The 13356-nt window shown below is 47.8% G+C and overlaps 1 protein-coding gene across 1 annotated transcript in view; it reads left to right on the top strand.

The window, feature by feature from the left end:
* Window positions 1–3669: 3669 nt before the first annotated feature.
* Window positions 3670–13356, top strand: part of LOC128826237 (protein-arginine deiminase type-2-like) — an 81926-nt gene continuing 72239 nt past the window's right edge. The window contains exon 1 of the mRNA XM_054009434.1: window positions 3670–3853. Within this exon, the coding sequence (XP_053865409.1) occupies window positions 3762–3853 (92 nt within the window). The 5' untranslated portion in view covers window positions 3670–3761. The remainder of the gene's footprint in view (window positions 3854–13356) is intronic.

Below are 13356 nucleotides of genomic sequence, written 5' to 3'. Positions count from 1 at the left end.
AATTGATTTATTTTACAATTATATGGTAAAAATGAGAAAGTAAGCATAAAAACATAAGATGGCCATACTGGGTCAGACCAAGGGTCCATCTAGCCCAGTATCCTGTCTTCCGACAGTGGCCAATGCCAGGTGCCCCAGAGGGAATGAACAGAACAGGTAATCATCAAGTGATCCATCCCGTCGTCCATTCCCAGCTTCTGGCAAACAGAGGCTAGGGACACCATCCCTGTCCATCCTGGCTAATAGTCATTGATGGACCTATCCTTCATGAATTTATCTAGTTCTTTTTTGAACCTTGTTATAGTCTTGGCCTTCACACCATCCCCTGGCAAGGAGTTCCACAGGTTGACTGTGCATTGTGTGAAAAAATACTTCCTTTAATTTGTTTTAAACCTGCTGCCTACTAATTTCATTTCATTACCCCTAGTTCTTGTGTTATGAGAAGGAGGAAATAACACTTCCTTATTTACTTTCTCCACACCAGTCATGATTTTATAGACCTCAATCATATCCCCCCTTAATCATCTCTTTTCCAAGCTAAAAAGGCCCAGTTTTATAAATCTCTCCTCATATGGAAGCCATTCCACACCCCTAATCATTTTTGTAGCCGTTTTCTGAACCTTTTCTAATTCCAATATATCTTTTTTGAGATGGCACGACCACATCTGCACACAGTATTCAAAATGTGGGCGTACCATGGGGGACACCACTATTTACTTCTCTCCAGTCTGAAAACTGACCATTTATTCCTACCCTTTGTTTCCCATCTTTTAACCAGTTACCAATCCACGAGAGCACCTTCCCTCTTATCCTGTGGCAGCTTACTTTGCTTAAGAGCCTTTGGTGAGGGACCTTGTCAAAGGCTTTCTGAAAATCACGATAGTGATAAATACACTATATCCACTGGATCCTCCTTGTCTACATGCTTGTTGACCCCCTCAAAGAATTCTAGTAGATTGGTGAAGCATGATTTCCCTTTACAAAAACCAGGTTGACTTTTTCCCAACAAATTCTGTTAATCTATGTGTCGGACAATTTCGTTCTTATAGTTTCAACCAGTTTGCCCGATACTGAAGTTAGGCTGATATTGCCAGGATCACCTCTGCAGCCCTTTTTAAAAATTGGTGTCACATTAGCTATCCTCCAGTCATCTGGTACAGAAGCTGATTTAAATGATTGGTTACAAACTACAGTTAGTAGTTCTGCAGTTTCCCATTTGAGTTCCTTCAGAACTCTTGGGTGAATACCATCTGGCCCTGGTGATTTATTACTGTTTAGTTTATCAGTTTGTTCCAAAACCTCCTCTAATGACACCTCAATCTGGGACAGTTTCTCAGCTTTGTCACCTAAAAAGAATGGCTCAGGTTTGAGAATCTCCCTCATATCCTCAGCTGTGAAGACTGATGCAAAAAATTCATTTAGTTTCTCTGCAATGGCCTTATCGTCCTTGAGTGCTCCTTTAGCACCTCGATCGTCCAGTGTCCCTACTGGTTTAGCAGGCTTTCTGCTTTTGATGCACTTAAAAAGTAATTGCTATTACTTTTTGAGTCTTTGGCTAGTTGTTCTTCAAATTCTTTTTTGGCCTTCCTAATTATATTTTTACACTTCATTTGCCAGAGTTTATGCTCCTTTCTATTTTCCTCACTAGGATTTAACTTCCACTTTTTTAAGGATGCCTTTTTGTCTCTCACTGCTTCTTCTACTTTGTTGTTTAGCCACGGTGGCACTTTTTGGGTTCTTTTACTATGTTTTTTTAATTTAGGGTATACATTTAAGTTGAGCCTCTGTTATGGCAATTTCTCAGTAATAATGTGCTGTGACACTTTTTTGTATTTTTATGACTGATTTTGTAAGCAAGTAGTTTTTAAGTGAAGTGAAACTGGGGGGGGGGGTGAAGAGGAGGGGACACGCAAGACAAATCAGATTCCTGAAAGGGGTACAGTAGTCTGGAAAGATTGAGAGCCACTGGATTAGATCATTGGGACTAGGGCATGGGTATCCGGAAATGAAATTGACTAAAATGTGACTGAGTATTTTCATTGTCAACCTCTCTGTGGTTCTTTTCATACCGCTCCTTAAATATGGAACATCTTCCCCAAACTAGTCCAGTAAGTCCTGTCCTATCAGATCCTTCCTCTCAACCCACCGCTGCTGTGATGCCTACAAGAAATCATCAGCGGAGAGTGGCTAAGTAGAGAACCAGTGGGCATTGCTGATCTTTAGATATTAAAATACAAAGGAAAATAACTCCTGAAGGCTTCAGAACCACTAAACTGTGCATAAAGCCAGACTGCGTAAACATGTGGCCTTCTTTCTAATACCCTTTTTCCCCCTCCCCTTTCCATATTGTCTGATATGCATTTGCTGCAGCTGTTTGTCTTAAGTTAGGCCCTGATCCTGTTCTTCTTTTTGCAGATACAGACTAACACGGCTGTTACTCTGAAACTTGCCCTGATCCTGCAAACCCTTATTCATGTTCTTAATTTTGCACACAAGAAATGACATTAAAAATCATATGTTTAGAGCAGGGTACAAACAGGGCATGTTTGCAGATCAGGGTCCCAGACTCTTCAAGACAGGGACTGTGCTTTGCTTTGTGTTTACACAGCATCTAGGACCAAAAGGGGTCTCCGTTCCGACTGGGATCTTTGGATGCTTCTAAACTTCTTTCAGGGTTAATCATTTACAGCTGGTTATCTTGTAACCCAGGGAAGACATTTTCTTTTGAAAGTATGTTTCAAAAAGATCTATTCAACTTGAGCATCAATAAACTCAGCAGATGACACACTAGTAACAAAAGAAAAATCCATATACATCTATAAACATAGTGCCTGTTCAATGATTCAGTAATGGATGAATTACCAACGCCCCCCCCCCCCCCCCCCCACACACACACACACACCAGAGATATTCATCTTGCTGCTTTTTGCCCTAAACACAACTTTTAGCTATGGCACTGTCCCTTTAACTTGTGTTAAAAATGTGACAGTTGTGAGAGAGAGAGACTTCCTCAAATCATCAGACAGTCTCTGCTTAGTAAGACCAGCCAGCCCCACACTGGAGGAGGAAGGAAAGAGATGGTGGCTGATTTGAAAGCGCCATAACCTGCCACCGGCTAAGGACACTCGGTGCAGCAGACCGCACCCCCTAACACGGGCACACGCCTACATGGCCCTTGCACTGCCGCCAGGGACCGTGCCAGGTTCAGGTTTCCTAGGTGATCCTGGTGCAGCAATGGCATTACTGAGGAAGCTCTTGGACTGGATTAAGAGCTTGAGTGGCCCCAGATTTCTCCCTGGGCGGTCTGGGCCAGGGTAGCGGTTGATTGCCTAGGGATCGGTTTACAGCTCGAGTTGGGGACAGCGGGGGGAGCCCCTTGCCTGTGGCTTGGAGCTGTCTGGGGTCTGCCCCCGCGCCCCGCCCCCATGCTCATGTCCCCTGTAGTGTGGCTGCAGCCCCCGGGCTAGGGGGCAGGGAAATGGAGGGGGGGGTTACACTAGGGGGGAAATGGTCCAAAACTTCCCTTTCTAAAAATAAAGGCGAATTTCAACCCTGAGCTGGCCCCACCCTGGGGGGCAGTTTGCTGCCGCTGATTGGCTCCCTGTGGGTCCGGGGGCGTGTCTGGGAGCAGGGATAAGCCGGGGCTCGCTGCCGGGGGAGCCGCGGCTGGTTCGGACTCACCTGGCGGCAGGTGGGGGCAGGACACGCGGGAGGGAGGGAGGAAGGAGCGAGCGGCGGCCGGGGGCTGCTCAGCGGGGGCGATGCTGCGGGATCGGACTCTCCGGCTGCAGTATGGGAGCCGCATGGAGGCGGTGTGCGTGCTGGGCACCCAGATCTCCGCCGACGTGTACGGGTGAGTGTCGGCCCCCTGGCACCCTCAGCCCGCCCGGGGCCCTGGGCAGCTTCCCGGCACCCTTCCCCTGCCGCATTTCCCCCCCCCCCACGTGTGCCCCATGGCACCCTTCCCCTGCCGCAGCCCCCTGTGTGCCCCATGGCACCCTTCCCCTGCCGCAGCCCCCTGTGTGCCCCATGGCACCCTTCCCCTGCCGCAGCCCCCTGTGTGCCCCATGGCACCTGGGCACCTTCCCCTGTTGCAGACACTCACTGTGCCCCCAGGCACCCTTCTTCTGCTGTACCTAGCCCCCTGCCCCCCTCCCCCCCGCACCCAGGGCCAGTGCTACCCTTAAGGCAAACTAGGCGGCACCTAGGGTGCCAAGATTTGGGGGCGCCAAAAAGTGGTGCCCCCAATTTTTTTTACAGCATTCCTCCCCGAGCGCGCGATCGCCACTCCACTTCTCCCACCTCCCAGGCTTGCAGTGCCAATCAGCTGTTTGGCGCCCCAAACCTGGGAGGAGTATTAAAGCAGGGGTGGCGTGCTCGGGGAGGAAGCAGAGCAGAGGTGAGCTGGGGTGGGGAGCTGCTGCGGGGGTGCCTCAGGACGGGGGGGGCAGCTGCTGCATGGCTCCCCGGGGGATGAGCTGCCGTGGGGGTGCCTCGGGGCCGGCGGGGAGCTGCCGCAGGGTGGGGGGGGCACAAGCCTGGGGCACAAGCCTAGGGCACGAAACTTCCTTGCACCGGCCCTGCCTGCACCCCTTACACTGAAGCACCCTTCCCTTATTGCACCCATCCACACACTGCCCCTGCAGCCTTCCCTTGGCACCTCTCCCTGCTACACCCACTATCTGCACCCAGGCACCTTTCACCTCCTTCCCTCCTGAACTCAGCCAGCGCTCACTGCTCCCCCGCAGCCAGGCATTATTTTTCCTTTGTAGCTGCCAGTCTGTAATGCCCCCATCCTCCTTTCTGCAGCTCACCTGCCCTGTTACGGGTTTCCCGCCCCTTTGCACCCATCTCCCCTCCCCTAGCAAGCTCCTATTTAATGAGTCTGGTCACAGAAATGCTACTTAACCAGTGCCTGGGGGATCACAATCCAGCATGTGACACACGGGGGGGCATGTGGGTGTCAGTCAGTCACGGCCCCAAGAGCAGCTGGTGCCGGAGTCAGATTCAGTCCTGAGCCCTGGATTCCTTCACTTCTGATTTTATTGCTGCATGTGCTGGGGCAGGAGGTGGTGGAGTGGTTTGCCAGCTCCGGAGCAGGCCCGACCCAACCTTGCCACGTCCCTGGGACTTGCAGTGTTGTAAGATGCAACTTTAAAAAAATCAAGTCTCTTCACTTGTATCTTAGTAGCCATCAGAGATGTCTGGGGGGGTGAAAGCTATGTCAACGGGGTGGTGACTGTGGCGTGGGGTTCTTTGTTGTATAATATAAGTAGCAAGGCATCCAAGGATCACAACACATTGCACCTTGGTGGAGACGCCAGCTGGCTTTACACACACACACACCTCTCTCTCTCTCTCTATGGAGCACTCTGTTCCCATGGGTGTCGCTGGCTGGTTGTTCCCGTCCCCCACTGCTAAATGGAGCTGTTTGCAGGAAACGCAATCTCTGCTTCCCTTTTCAGGACACTGATACCAGCCGCTCCTTAGGTTGAATGTGGCTTGAGGAAACACACGACTCTGACCTTGGCAACATTAAAGAAATTTGCACCTGTGCAAACAGATTGATGCAATTACCCCAGGGCAAAGTCTTTAACACAAACACACTGCACTATGCAAGGGCATACAGCAGTGGGGCAGCGTAATCCAGTCACCAAAGCAAACCGCACAGGCATAAACCCCCAATTTGTGCCGGTGCAGCATGTCTCTATGAGAGGGTTGCGTCACAGTAGTGACTTGCACTGATGGGAATTTCCTTAACCTAGAGACAGCCTTTGTGTCCCGTTGGTGGATCTCAAAGCCCTTCAAGTATTCATTAATACCCACCTCATGGCAGCTTCTTGCGCTAATTAGTGCTCTTCATCAGTGGATCTCAACACACTTTATAAAGGAGTTCAGTATCATTATCCCCATTTCACAGATGAGGCAATTGAGGCATAGGGAGGGGAAGTGACTTGTCCAAGGTTACAGAGAGAGCCAACCGCAGACCTGGGAATAGAACCCAGATCTCCTGATTCCCAGTCCACTGTTCTGTCCGCTAGGTCACACTGCCTCCCTGAGGCCAGTATTAATCCTCATTTGCCAATGGGTATGCTGCAGGGAGACTTCCCAGGCTGCCCGGCACTTTCATTTCCCTGGGCACGGCCAATACACCACACCGTGCAGCAGCAGGCTAAAAAGACTTGTAGATGCTTTAAAGGTGTGCACTCAGACAGCCTCAGATTTGTAATTATGGCTGCAAAATTCAGATCCAGTAATCACCGACACCCTGGTTATTGGGGGTGGTTCGATATGGGATTTTGGTTCAGCTCTTCAGCGTTGAGGCAAAGCCACAAAATTCAGATCTGGGGTGTCCAGGTCCAGGTTCTGTTCATTGCCTCTGAAGCTTCTGGTCCTGGCCACTGTTGGAAGACAGGACGCTGGGCTGGTTGGACCATTGGTCAGACCCAGTGTGGCCGTTCTCTTGTGTCCTATCTGATGCATGCTCGGTCTGAGGAGTGTGCTCTGCCTTTGCAGATGGATAGACTCAGTGATCTGAATGGTCCTCCATCCATAACATCTGTGATCCTTATGGAATTCTGATGGCTTTATTTACGAGTTACATATTCTTTCTAGGAAGATGTCATGCAGCTGGTAGAGCTATGCTGCAAAACTCCTGGTCAGCAGGTGGTAATCTGGGAAGGGAATAAACATTTAGCTGTCCCTTTTTAGTCCATGAGATATATTGTCTATATTTCTAACAGCCAGCCATCAGCTATGAGCTCTCTTAATCCAATATAAACCGCTGTTGTCATTGTGAAACTCTTATTTACAGCTGATGGTGCTCCGTTCCTCCTTCAAACAGCACTTTTCCTGGCCCTCTGCCATGGTGCTGGCAAATAGTCCCTTGGGCTTTAAAAACCGGGCCGATGTGAACCCAGGGGAAGCAGAGCTTTAAAGACTTTAGAGAGACATATTTGCATGAAGCGAAGCAGCCGCGCTGGGCACCGTCTGCGAATGGGTCAGATTTGCAGACCCTTTGCGTGGACAGTGGAAATGCGATGTTCTCCGTCAGAAATGGACCCATGGTGTCCTGAAACGATCAGGGGAAAATGTGGTCCTACAGTAACACTCTACATCATGTTGTAAGCATCTAGAAAGTGATAAATAATAGCCAGCATGGATTTGCCAAGAATAAATTACGCCAGACTTTCCTTTTCTGATAGGGAAACTGGCCTAGTGGAATGGGAGGAAGCAGTAGATATGATTTATCTCCATTTTAATAAGCCTTTTGGCTCAGTCCCATGTGCAGTGTCGTTGTAGCCGTGTTGGTTCCAGGATAAAACTCTCCAGCAGGAGTTGGTCCAATTAAAAGATGTTACCTCCCCCACCTTGTCTCTCTCAGTCCCACATGACGTTCTCCTAAGCAAAGCAAGGAAATGCAGTCTAGATAAAACTACTATAAAGTGGGTGGACAGCTGGTTGAAAAACTGTACTCAGAGGAGTTGTCAATGGTTTGCTGTCAAACTCTGAGAACATATCTAATGGGGTCCCGCAGAGGTCTGTCCTGGATCTAGTACTGGTCAATATTTTCATTAATGACTTGGATAACAGAGGGGAGAGTATGCTTATAAAAATGTATGGATGACACTGACCTGGAAGGGGTTGCTAGCACTTTGGAGGACAGGATCCAAATTCAAAAGGACCTTGATAAATGGTAGAATTGGTCTGAAATCAACAAGGTGAAATTCAGTAAAGACCAGTGCAAAGTACTGTACTGGAAAGGAAAAAATCAAATGCACAGCTACAAAATGGGGAATAACTGGCTAGGCAGTAATACTACTGAAAAGGACCTGGGGGTTTGAGTGGATTGTAAATGGAATATGAGCCAGCAATGTGATGCAGTTGCAAAAAGGCGAATATTCTGGGATGCATTAACAGAAGCGTTGTAGGTAAGACACAGGAGGTATTGTTCCACTCTGCTCAGCACAGGTGAGGCCTCAGCCGGAGAACTGTGTCCAAGTCTGGGCACTACTCTTTAGGAAAGCTGTGGACAAATTTGAGCGAGTCCGGAGGGGAGCAACAAGAATGATAAAAGGTTTAGAAAACCTGATCTCTGAGGAAAGGTGCAAAAACTGGACATGTGTAGTCTTAAGAAAAGAAGACTGATAAGTCTTCAAAGATGTGCAGGGCTGTTGGAAAGAGGACGGTGATCTATTGTTCTCCGTGTCCACTAAATCAAGAGGTTTAGGTTAGATATTAGGAAAAGCTTTCTAACTTTAAGGATACGTAAGCACTGGAACAGGTTACCTAGAGAGGTTGCGGAATTGCCATCATTGGAGGTTTTCAAAAACAGGTTGGACAAACCTCAATCACGCAGGGCTAGATTAAGGCTTAAACTAACTAAGCTACAGTTTAGGACCTTGCAATATGAGGGGCCTCTAAAAAAGAAAAATCTGACTCCATTTCAAATGTTATCAACATTGGCTGATAAATAAAGGAGATATGGGGGGGAGGAGGGAGATTCTCTCTAAATATAGACATTTTCGTTCAAATATGACAAAATATACACATCTGCCTACCCAAATACCCTTACTCGTCACTAATTGTTCACTATTGATAGACGGGAGGTCAGGGCTGAGAAAAAAATGAGAATTGCACTTGTAAAGTTAGTATTTCTACAAGTAATTCTGCTAAGGCAGCGTTTTGTTGGCCAGCTGCTATTGGTAAAATTCTGACCGTGCCTTCAGAACTTATTTCAATAAATAAATAATCTCACTGACGATAAAACCGGGGAAAAATGTGAGGTCGGAAACGGCAGTGTCGTGAAGCAATCCTGCCAGGCTCATACGCATATGGGACTCGTCCTAGGAGTGACGTCACGTATAGAGTCCCCCCCCTTGGCTGGTGATAGCCGGAAGGCCGCCATCTTTTATTTACGGTCCAGTCATATAGTGCCTTCACTCCTGTTTTCCTAGGTGTTTGTGTGTTTTCTTCTTCTGATCCGTACATACGGACAGTTGTGTGTTTTAGTGCGCACTCCGTTTTCTTCGCCATGCGCTAGCCGTGCTTCACGTGGTTGAGTTTGCAGGTGATCGTCATATAGACGGGTCGAGTGTGATCTTGAGGAGGATAAATTTGTGTTGGCTTTCCTCCGTCAGTTTCGGGAACCTTCACAGTAAATATCAGAGAGTGCTGATGAAAGGATAAATAGAAGGTTTTGAGAGAAGTTGAAGGAAGATGTATCAAAATATTCTGAGTACTCGGTGAGCAAGTTATTTCAAACTATGTGCATATATGATTTATAGGCTATTAAAGCCTACAATATTCATTATATTTGCTTGAATATAGGCTAATTTTTCTCACTTTCTCAATGCCTGTCTAGAGATTACCAGTCTTTTTCCTGGAAAATTCTCTTTCGCGCATATAGCTTGTTGTCACTCTGTGTCCGAGGTGTTTACTTGAGATTAATTAGTGGCCCTGGGGGAGACCAAGGATAGAGAAGTGAATGCAAAGAGAGATCTCTGCCTAGAAAAAGCTTTTCTTGCAGCAATCTGCCCTAAGCATTCTGTGCATTGAAAGTGACAAACTCAGTTTATCATTCAAGGACATCATCCGTGACTTTGCTCTCCAAAAATCATGAAAGAAAATGTGTTTAAAATTAATGTGATGTGCAAACAGACATATGGCAGGTTGCTTCCAATAAGTAAGCTGGTCTGCGTAACTATAACTGCTTGTGTGTTCCTGTAGACAAAGTTTTAATGTCTACTAATTAAGAAATCAGAGACGTGTTAATTTGAAACTGTCTTATAATGCAAACAGGCATCTTGCAAGATGTGTTTTAGTTAGATTATTATTCCATTTTTACAACTTTGCCTTTGTGTATATATGCAAATATAAAGCTTTCATATCTTATTATTTTCACAGAAAGGACATTGAATATATAATTATTATTTTTTGTGTGGTATGGGGCCTCTGACACTTGACATAGTTTAGGGCAGGGGTAGGCAACCTATGGCATGCATGTGGAAGGCAGCATGCGAGATGATTTTCAGTGGCACTCACACTGCCCGGGTCCTGGCCACTGGTCCGGGGGGCTCTGCATTTTAATTTAATTTTAAATGACGCTTCTTAAACATTTTAAAAACCTTATTTACTTTACATACAACAATAGTTTAGTTCTATATTATAGACTTATAGAAAGAGACCTAAAAACGTTAAAATGTATGACTGGCACGCGAAACCTTAAATCAGAGAGAATAAATGAAGACTTGGCACCCCACTTCTGAAAGGTTGCCGACCCCTAGTTTAGGGCTTCAGAATGTCCTAATCAGGCCCTGTTAGGGCTGGTCCAGGTATACATGGTCCTGTCTCAGCATGGGAGGCTGGAATAGATGGCTTCTCAAGGTCCATTCCAGCCCTACAGTTCTAAGATTCTCCCTACCCAGCTGGTCCCCATCACCATTGTACCCAAGTGCATCTTAATGATTAATGGATTTTTTCCCCCCCCTTTGCAACACCCCGTGAGGTAGGGAAACCGATCAGATGAGACTGAGTGACTTGCCCAGCATCGCACAGGAAGTCTAAGGCTGAGCTGGGATATGAGCCCAGGTCTCCTAAGTCCCTGTCCACTAGACCACGCTACCCCATCGAGTGAAGTTGTGTGTATGTACCAGGGTCTGAGGCTTTTTAAAAGATGCTAAAAAATGTGCTTGGGATCCTAAATACTTAGAGGATGTTAAGGGGTTGGTTTGAATTCAGTCCATCACTTCTCTGCTGAGAATTAAAGAAATAACAGTACTTTATTGTCCAGATCATAGGGCGCCGACTCTTTGGGGGCTCTGGGGCTGGAGCACCCATGGGTTAAAAAATAGTGGGTGCTCAGCATCTACCAGCAGCCCTGCCAATCAGCTCCTCCCCAAGCCCTCCCACCCACCGGTGGCCCCTGCAATCAGCGCCTCCCCCTCCCTCCCAGCACCTCCTGCCTGCCTCGGATCAAGTGTTTAGCAGCATGCAGGAGGCGCTGGAGTGGGAGGAGAGAGGGCGGGGCATGCTCAGGGGAGGGGGCAGAACAGGGGTGGGAAGAGGTGGGGCAGGGGTGGGGCCTTGGGGGAAGGGGTGGAGTGGGGACGGGGCCTGGGGCGGAGCGGGGGTCGAGCGCCCATAGGGAAAGTGGAATGTTGGCACGTATGTTCTGAATGAAGTCCGCGGAAGTTTTCTCATCAGCTCCAGAAGGCTGGGCCCTGTTTTCTAACCACTTTTCACACCATAGTTCCAGTGAAAGTCGATGAGCGGAACTTTGCTGTCGTTTACAACCTCCCCAGCCTGCTCCAAGTTCATGGCCACTCCTTGGAAATCAATGGAGTCACCCTAGCGTTTAGCAGAATCCAGCCTGATGGTTTTCGCTCCCCCTGCAGTTTGTGCAGCGGGAACCTAACCGCTCGTAGGGCTCCACTTGCACCACTGCTCTTGGCAACGCTGCAAAGAGACTTTTTTCCCCCCACGACAAGGCACAATGGAATCGCTGTCGCGCTATTTCTGCTCCATTGGACGTCCCGAGTCAGTGGGGAGAAAATAATCTGTCTGTTTGTCAGAGGAGGGCGTTTCTATAGAACTTTTGTCTATTGGGGGTTATTACAAACACATGGTCAAATGCACATTATGAATTTTCGGATTTGACCGGGCTGGGGGGAGGGGGGGTTGGCAGGCCAAAGAAACAATTAATACAAGCAGCTGTCTAAACATGATGCTCTTCTCATTCCCTTTTTCTCTTCTCTTTTGTATCTCTGTCTGCCCCTCCACATGGTATCGGCAGTCGGGTGAAACTGACGGGGGTGGTGTAGTATTTGTCCGTTTCACGACCCAGGCAGGTAATTGATGTTGTGGCTTAAAAAGAGAAAAAACAAAAGCTTTGTTGACACTACAGCTCCCTCTAGTGATAGCTGGGGGGGGGGATTTTCCCCTAAAATCCCTGACTGTAAATATGATTTATTTACATCGCCATAGACCATTGTGCTAGGAGCTGTACAACAGAGAAATGGTCTTTGCCTGAAAGAGCAGACGATGTACATGTCAGACAAGAGACAGCAGGTGGATAGGAGGCCAAGCAGACGGGGTTTCTCCACAAAGTTCGATGGGACTAGTCCGGTGAACAGGATTTGGCCTAGGATGGAGATATAGGAACAGAAAAGTTCTTAAAACCTGCAGAGGGGCCAATGGGCGGGCAGAACAGTCTCTGCTCTGAACGTTTCTGAAAGACATCCTGCTCCTCTGAGCTTGCTGAAGGCCCTGTAGCCTGTTCACCTGGAACTTCCATACACGACCTTCCTGGAGGCCATGACCTGTGTGTCCCTTGGAGAGCCAGCAAGAGGGCTTTCCTGGTGAGCATTACGGAGGGATTCTGGCCTCCGGCGACTCTATTAAGATAATGAAAACTCATTTGTTGAGGAATTGGCACTGCTGCTGACCTGGTATTTATAAGCCAGAATTTAGCAGCTGGAGCTGCCTCTCCAAATTTTCACGCTGCTCAAGAAAGCCCTGCCCCGGGGCTTCTGTAATTGCCAAATCACGGTAAGCCGCCTTTCAGTGCACAGGCCTGCATTTGCATGTGAATTTCAAGGGCATAAAGGATCACTCACCTGTGCTAGCTGTTTGATACAGCTCAGGCACCAGGTGATGTTTTGTCAATTGTCACGGCCCAGTAGTTTATAATATTAGGTTGTTTGGGGATGGGAGTTGTTTTTTTAAATAGGTTTCTAAAAAAATCAAGCAAAGTAGCGAAAAGGCCATTGCAGAGGGAAGACTGGGTGAGGAAGATGAATGGGGGGGGGGTGAAGAGTTAATGCTGTGGGGTTTTTCGGTACATAGGAGTTTGGGCAAATGACACTGAGTTTTATGGAGACTTGGATTCCTTGCTACAAGGACCAGGTTCTCGGGAGTGAAGATTCAAATGTTGGCAGCAATGAGGGGATTGGGAAGAAGGTACTCACATTGGGAGGAACCCTTAAAATGCTATTTTTTTCCCTTGGAGTGTTTTCCAGCAAGTTTCATGTCCTTGCCTGCCTTGATTCTAGTCTTTGGTGACGGGACACTAGGATCAACTCCAAGCGCAGAAATGGAAAGCTTCGATTTGCACTGGTGGCACTAAACTCTGCTAGAAACTGGTGTTTATAGTGACTTGGCCTGCTTTGCACAAGAGTTTGCACTAGTATTCCTATACTGATGGCTGGAATTGGGGCAAAAGCCCATGGTCAACGAGGCCTAAGCTTCTAAAGAGCCCTTCCCTCTGCAGTTCCACCTTTGTAAGCACCTGCTCGTCCTGTTGTGCTGAGCTCAGCTGGCCTCCAACTCTGCCAGAGGTTCTAGAAATCTGCACCT

This window comes from Malaclemys terrapin, chromosome 19 (assembly GCF_027887155.1).
Source record: "Malaclemys terrapin pileata isolate rMalTer1 chromosome 19, rMalTer1.hap1, whole genome shotgun sequence".
Lineage (NCBI taxonomy): Eukaryota > Metazoa > Chordata > Testudines > Emydidae > Malaclemys > Malaclemys terrapin.
Note: the sequence above shows the minus strand (reverse complement) of the source record. Positions and strands in the feature narration are given on the sequence as shown.